Below are 6,694 nucleotides of genomic sequence, written 5' to 3'. Positions count from 1 at the left end.
GGGAATGTCTTGACCAGAGATAGTTATGCCAACAAGGATTGCCTCGGTTTTGGAGCTGTTTAACTGGAGAAAATTGTGTTTCATCCACAGCTTTATCTCCTCCAGACAGGTGGTGAGTGTTGAAGACAATGGTGCTGTTGTTGTGGTGGGTTGAGAGTCATATTTCAAAGTCAGTTGTGTATCATCAGCATAACAGTGAAATGAGACTCCATGGTGACTGATGACGTGGCCGAGTGGGAGGATGTAACTGATGAAGAGGATGGGGCCAAGGACCGACCCCTGGGGGACTGTGTGATGCCAGGACCTTGCGCTTCCAAGTGAAATGTACTCTGTTGTGTCTGTGAGGTAAGATTTAAACCAGTTCAGAGCAGTGAAAGTGAGTCCAGTGGCTTGGTGTAGCCGGTTGAGGAGTATTCCATGATTCCCAGTGTCAAAAGCAGCAGACAGGTTGAGGAGCATGAGGAGGGAAGGTGAACCGGCATCAGCTGCCATTCGTAGGTCGTTTGTGACTCTGACCAAGGCTGTTTCAGTGCTGTGAGCAAAGCGGAAACCAGATTGGAATTTTTCAAAAAGGTTGTTTTGCTTGAGGTTGTACTGGAGGTTTCTGGCAACAACTTTTTCCATTACTTTGGAGAGGAATGAGAGATTGGAAATGGGCCTGTAATTTGAAAGTGTCTCTGGATCAAGGGTGGTTTTTTTCAAGTGGTCTGATTATGGCAGTTTTAAGGGCAGATGGAACATTGCCAGACTGGAGGGAGTGGTTTATTACAGTGGTAATCAGAGGGCTTAGGGCAGAGGTGTTTGCTTTGAGTAGAGCTGTAGGAACGGGGTCGAGGGCACAGGTAAATGTAAAGTATTTATATAGCGCTTTTCTAGTCTTATCGACTACTCAAAGCGCTTTTACATCATACAGGATACATTCACCATTCACACACATTCATACACTGTGGCCAAGGCTGCCACCTGCTCATCAGATAAACACTCACACAAATTCACACTCCAATGCGCAGCACTGGAGGCAACTCAGGGTTCAGTGTCTCGCCCAAGGACACTTCGACATGGGACTGCAGGGCCAGGGATTGAACCACCAACCTTCCGATTGGCAGGTAACCGCTCTAACACTGAGCCACAGCCGTCCAGGCGATGGGTTTCATCCTTTGGATGATCTTCTCAACCTCTTGCTGGGAGATTTCTGGAAAGCAGTGAAGGGGCTGGGAGACTGAAGGCTGTGAGTGGACAGTTGGGCTGGCTAGTGTTGAGGATCCAGGAAATGAAGAGTGGATTGAGTCTATTTTTGTTTTGAAAAAGTCCAGGAAATTATTACAGTGCTCTTCTGTAGTTTCTGGGAGAGAGGGGGTTTGTGGTTTGAGAAGAGGATTCATGGTGGAGAACAACTGCTTGGAGTTTCCGGGACTGTTTCTGATGACATTTGAGTAGAACTGTGACCGTGTCTCTGTAAGTGAAGTGATGTGTGTCTATGTGTAATGAGTAATCCTTTTGGAGTTCCCAAAAAGCTAGCTTGTGCATGTTTACTCCCTGGAGCTGCCCTCTTCATGGGCCCCACTCTGGCTGCGTTTCAAAGAGCTTTTGCCATTTTTATGGAGGAGGCTTTCTCCTAGCCCGGGGAAACTGAAGGCTCCCGTCTCTTGCTACGCCCCGTTTACTCGGGCTCAAGGCGACAAGGATGCATGTTTTCCCAGGGGCTGGCGGAACAAACAATATAGCCCTCCGCCATCCTCACCCTGATCACGGCATCCACGGTGGCGCTGTCCAGGGTCATGGCATGGCAGACTATGGCCCAGCAAAACACCTGGGTCCACATGCCTCTGCTGCCCGTGGAAGTTAGACGCTAGTTACACGTCTGTACGGCCCCATAGCTTCTGACAGGCTTTTTGGGCCTGGTCCCCCTCCGCAGCGTCAGGCGGCACAACATCGCCAACAGGCTGCACAAGGTCGGAGAACCATGAGGGCGGCCTCCACCTCGTCCAATCCGCCTCCCGAGCCACCCAGCAAGCAGCATCGACAGTGGCAATGACGGGGAACGGGGATCGTCTGTCCCTCTTCTGCTGAGAGTTGGAAACACAACGGCATGTTTGAGGGCCACTCCCTCCAATTTTAACAGCTGTTTTAGCCTCAACCAAACAAGGGCTGTTTGGTTGAGGCTAAAACAGCTGTTAAAATCCCTCCTTCACATCAAAGATTCTAACTAGTTCTTTTTAAGTCAAGGTTGTTTTTGCCCTCAAGGTTTTTTCCCCCCCTCCTGATGTCAACGATGCGGAGGAGGCTTCCCACCGGTTGTGTCCGGTGCATGCTCTTTCTGAAAACATTTTACGCACAGCAAATATCAGAAAAACACAACAGCTACATTGTGCATTATTGAGAATCCTCCCAAGGGTAAGCCCTCTCAAAACAGCGTCTGTCTCACAGGCAGTGCGAGGCTATTACGTGACATCCGAGGGCATTCTACAAGGGCTCTGTCTGTGCCTGCGGCTCTATTTAAAGGCATGGCAGTAGCCGACATCTGCGCGGCAGCCTCTTGGGCTTCCCCGTACCCTTTCATCCGCTTCTATGTGCGAGATTTGTCTGAACCTTCCATGTCCCGTTCGGTTCTTTCCACAATCCACGGCGTGTAGTGCTGCCTTGGATGTACGTTATGAGTACAAAAAGCAAATCACCGATTGTTACCAACCAATCACGCACACCTAATGCGTACCGCTGCAGTCACACCCTGCTGTCTTCATCTCGCCTGTTTTAGGCGCATTGTGAGACGCAGTTTCTTGTAGTTTCATAACCATGTTACTTCCAGGCACTCCTATGCCACGTAAGTGGTGTCAGTAACCTTGCTCCGCTGTCTCACCGCTCCTGTTTTTGGAGAATATTTGTGAGACAAAGCTCTTAATGTCATACATTGTCATATCGTGTCACAGGCACGGAGATAACCATGTCACTCCATTGCATGCATGATTTTTTCGCCTGCATACGGTCCTCCCTCGGGTGTCCCTTACAGGGTCAATCACGCACAACTCCCATTACTCATTGAACTACTGCCATCATGTTGTCGGCCTTATGAACTTTCAGGCCACGACATTAGCATGGGAGGCTTTCTCAGAAGAATGATTGAGCCTCTCTATATTTTTGTTGGGAAAATGTGGTCTGCGTTCGGCTTGAGGGCCCTGCCCCACAGGTGGCATTGACTACATCAGCTTCGCCCTAACCCAATTAGCATAGCCCTTAGAGGGCGAAGCCTATACGAAATAGAATGATAGTTACGTAGGTAGCTCCAGATTCAATGAGTATAGGCGTAGCCCTCTAAGGTCCGGGCCACCTGCTCCTAGTACATTAGTTGAAGAAAAAGCTGATATTTTGGGAGACAAACAATGGGTCTGCTGTGTAAATGCAGACGTAGTTGAGACCCGTGCTGGACGCAAGGGCGGGAAAGAAAATCTTCACGACTGCTGATGCGGGAAGGGATAAACCCGATAGTGTAGCCCTTAGATGGCTATGCTTGTACTCATATGATCTGGAGTTACCTACATAACTATCGATATGGGTTCCATCCGGTGGCGGCGATCAGGCAGCATATTCTCAATTTAACGTATACATAAAGGGAGGTTCGAAAGTTTGTGCAGCCCAGGTTAAAGAAGCCAAGAAAAGTTGGAAAAAAGGCAAAAAGTTAGATTTTATTTCCATCATTTACACTTTAAAAATAAAATAAAACAAAAAAATGGCATCTGCAAAAGTTTGGGCACCCTGCAGAGTTACTAGCATGCACCGCTCCCTTTGGAGAGCTGAGAACTAACAGTGTCATGGATTGTTCTCAATCATCATCTCAAAAGACTAGGTGATGTCAATCTTAAGGTTTTAAATGCCCAGACTCATCTGACTCATCTTGCCCCAACAATCAGCACCATGTCACCAATCACCTCCTTCTACAAAAACTGAAACTGAGTTTTCCTCTTGAAAACTGAAACTGAAAATAGTTGACGCTCACAAAGCAGGGCTAACTCCTTTTATACCGGCCCCTCAGTAGCCCCCATTCCTACTATGCCCCAGTCTGCTGTATAGTAACACCAGTTACTATCAGCGGGGCGGATGGTTAGGTCTATACTAAAAGGAGTTCCTTTGACACTTCCCGGATTGTATAAATGTTAGATTTTCGATCCACACAGTGATTTGCTGATTTAACATTTTTAAATCAATTAGTTATTATTATATCTAGTAATAATTAGTTTTGTTCCTTTTTACTAGAGACACACACACCCTTGATAAATTAAAGGGCCCCCGCCTGGATCAGGGAAACCGGAGGCGAGGCAAGAGGCCTTTTCTTATTTTTACCCCAGACGTCCCCAACTGACGGGCTCTTGCCCCCCTATATATTTTAATCACCGCCCGTTAGAATCTTTACAACCAAGGATTTTTCTTTAGTACTCACGGTCAGGAACCGTTCCTCCCAAGGTCACCGGAGGTCCCCTCCTTCTCAGGAACGCCAGCTAGCCTTCGTTCGTCGCCGGTCCGAGAGAGGGTAAGCGCTCGGTGGCTCTGATGGGGAAATGCGATAACAGGAGGTCTGACTGTCAATGTCGAACCCCGCCGGGCTACAGCTCGCCCAGGTGGTTAAATAAGAGTCTTAACTACCCCAACTTCTGCCCTCGGAAAGCCGAGGTGTGTGAGAGAGAAACTAAATGACTAAAATCAAGGAATACAAGTCTTTTGGTCTCCTACTGTAGCTCACAACAAGGGCAGGTAGTTTTATTATTTAGTTAATAATCAGAAACAAGTACAAAACACAGAAATAACATTTTTCCTTTCTGCCCTAAAAGCAAAGAGTATCAAAATCAGAGAATAGAAAAAAAACGGTAAGTGGGGTAGGCTGCGCTGAAGTGAGAGGCCACATCACATCAACTCATATTTATAGTCAAAGTTCGGGCAAATCGGTATTTCCACCATTTCGTAAACATACAAGTGGCCACAGCAGCGGGCATGGCCAGACAAGATCCACTGGTACAGTAAGTGTGACCCTTAGAACACTTAAAAGGGTGCCAAAGGTCACACCTAATGGCTATTTTTAGCTGTTTCTAATATTTAGTTCATACATTCATCAATCAAGCAATATACATTTGAACAACCTGCTATCGTGCAAGTTCTCCCACTTAGAAATCATTGAGGGGTCTAAAATTGTCATCATAGGTGCATGTCCACTGTGAGGGACATAATCTAAAAAAGAAATTCAGAAATCTCTATGTATAATTTTTTAACTATTTATTTGTATGATACAGCTACAAATTAGTATTTGAAAACCTGTCTATCAGCCCTCAAAGACCTGTTAGTCTGCCTTTAAAATGTCCACCTCCACTCCATTTATTATCCTAAATTAGATGCACCTGTTTGAGGTTGTTGGCTGCATAAAAACACTAGTCCACCCCATACAATCAGTATGAATCCAACTACTAACATGGCCAAGACCAAAGAGCTGTCCAAAGACACTAGTGACAAAATTGTACACCTCCACAAGGCTGGAAAGGGCTACGGGGACATTGCCAAGCTGCTTGGTTAAAAAGGGTCCACTTTTGGAGCAATCATTAGAAAACGGAAGAAGCTAAACATGACTGTCAATCTCCATCTGAGTGGGGCTCCATGCAAGATCTCACCTTGTGAGGTCTCAATGATCCTAAGAAAGGTGATAAATCAGACCAGAACTACACAGGAGGAGCTGGTCAATGACCTGGAAAGAGCTGGGACCACGGTTTCCAGGGTTACTGTTGGTAATACACCAAGACGTCATGGTTTGAAATCATGCATGTTACGGAAGGTTCCCCTGCTTAAACCAGCACATGTCAAGGCCCGTCTTAAGTTTGCCAGGGACCATTTGGATAATCCAGTGGGGTCATGGGAGAAAGTCATGTGGTCAGATGAGACCAAAATCAAACTTTTTGGTCATAATTCCACTAACCATGATTGGAGGAAGAAGAATGATGAGTACCATCCCAAGAACACCATCCCTACTGTGAAGCATGGGGGTGGTAGCATCATGCTTTGGGGGTGTTTTCTGCACATGGGACAGGGTGACTGTACTGTCTGAAGGAGAGGATGACCGGGTCCATGTATTGCGAGATTTTGGGGAACAACCTCCTTCCCTCAGTTAGAGCATTGAAGATGGACCAAGGCTTGGTCTTCTAACATGGCAATGACCCGAAGCACACAGCCAGGATAACCAAGGAGTGGCTGTGTAAGAAGCATATCAAGGTTCTGGCGTGGCCTAGCCAGTCTCCAGACCTGAACCCAATAGAGAATCTTTGGAGGGAGCTCAAACTTCATGTTTTCAGCAACAACCCAGAAAACTGACTGATATAGAGAAGATCTGTGTGGAGGAGTGGGCCAAAATCCCTTCTGGAGTGTGTGCAAACCTGGCAAAAAACTACAGGAAACGTATGACCTCTGGAATTGCAAACAAAGGCTACTCTACCAAATATTACCATTGATTTCTCAGGTGTTCAAATACTTATTTGCAGCTGTATGATACAAATATATAGTTCAAAAATCATACATTGTGATTTCTGGATATTGTTTTTTAGATTATGTCTCTCACAGGGGGCATGCATCTACGATGACAATTTCAGACCCCTCCAGGATTTCTTAGTGGGAAAACTTGCAAAATAGCAGGGTGTTCAAATACTTATTTTCCTCACTGTATATA

The 6,694-nt window shown here is 46.3% G+C and overlaps 1 protein-coding gene across 1 annotated transcript in view; it reads right to left on the bottom strand.

Annotated features, from left to right (window-relative positions):
- Positions 1-1,853: 1,853 nt before the first annotated feature.
- LOC117952413 (olfactory receptor 6N1-like) overlaps positions 1,854-6,694 on the bottom strand; it is a 5,742-nt gene continuing 901 nt past the window's right edge. Inside the window, exon 2 of the mRNA XM_034884699.1 lies at positions 1,854-2,066. Coding sequence (XP_034740590.1) covers positions 1,854-2,066 — 213 coding nt within the window. The remainder of the gene's footprint in view (positions 2,067-6,694) is intronic.

The sequence above is a fragment of the Etheostoma cragini genome, chromosome 11 (genome assembly GCF_013103735.1).
Source record: "Etheostoma cragini isolate CJK2018 chromosome 11, CSU_Ecrag_1.0, whole genome shotgun sequence".
Lineage (NCBI taxonomy): Eukaryota > Metazoa > Chordata > Actinopteri > Perciformes > Percidae > Etheostoma > Etheostoma cragini.
Note: the sequence above shows the minus strand (reverse complement) of the source record. Positions and strands in the feature narration are given on the sequence as shown.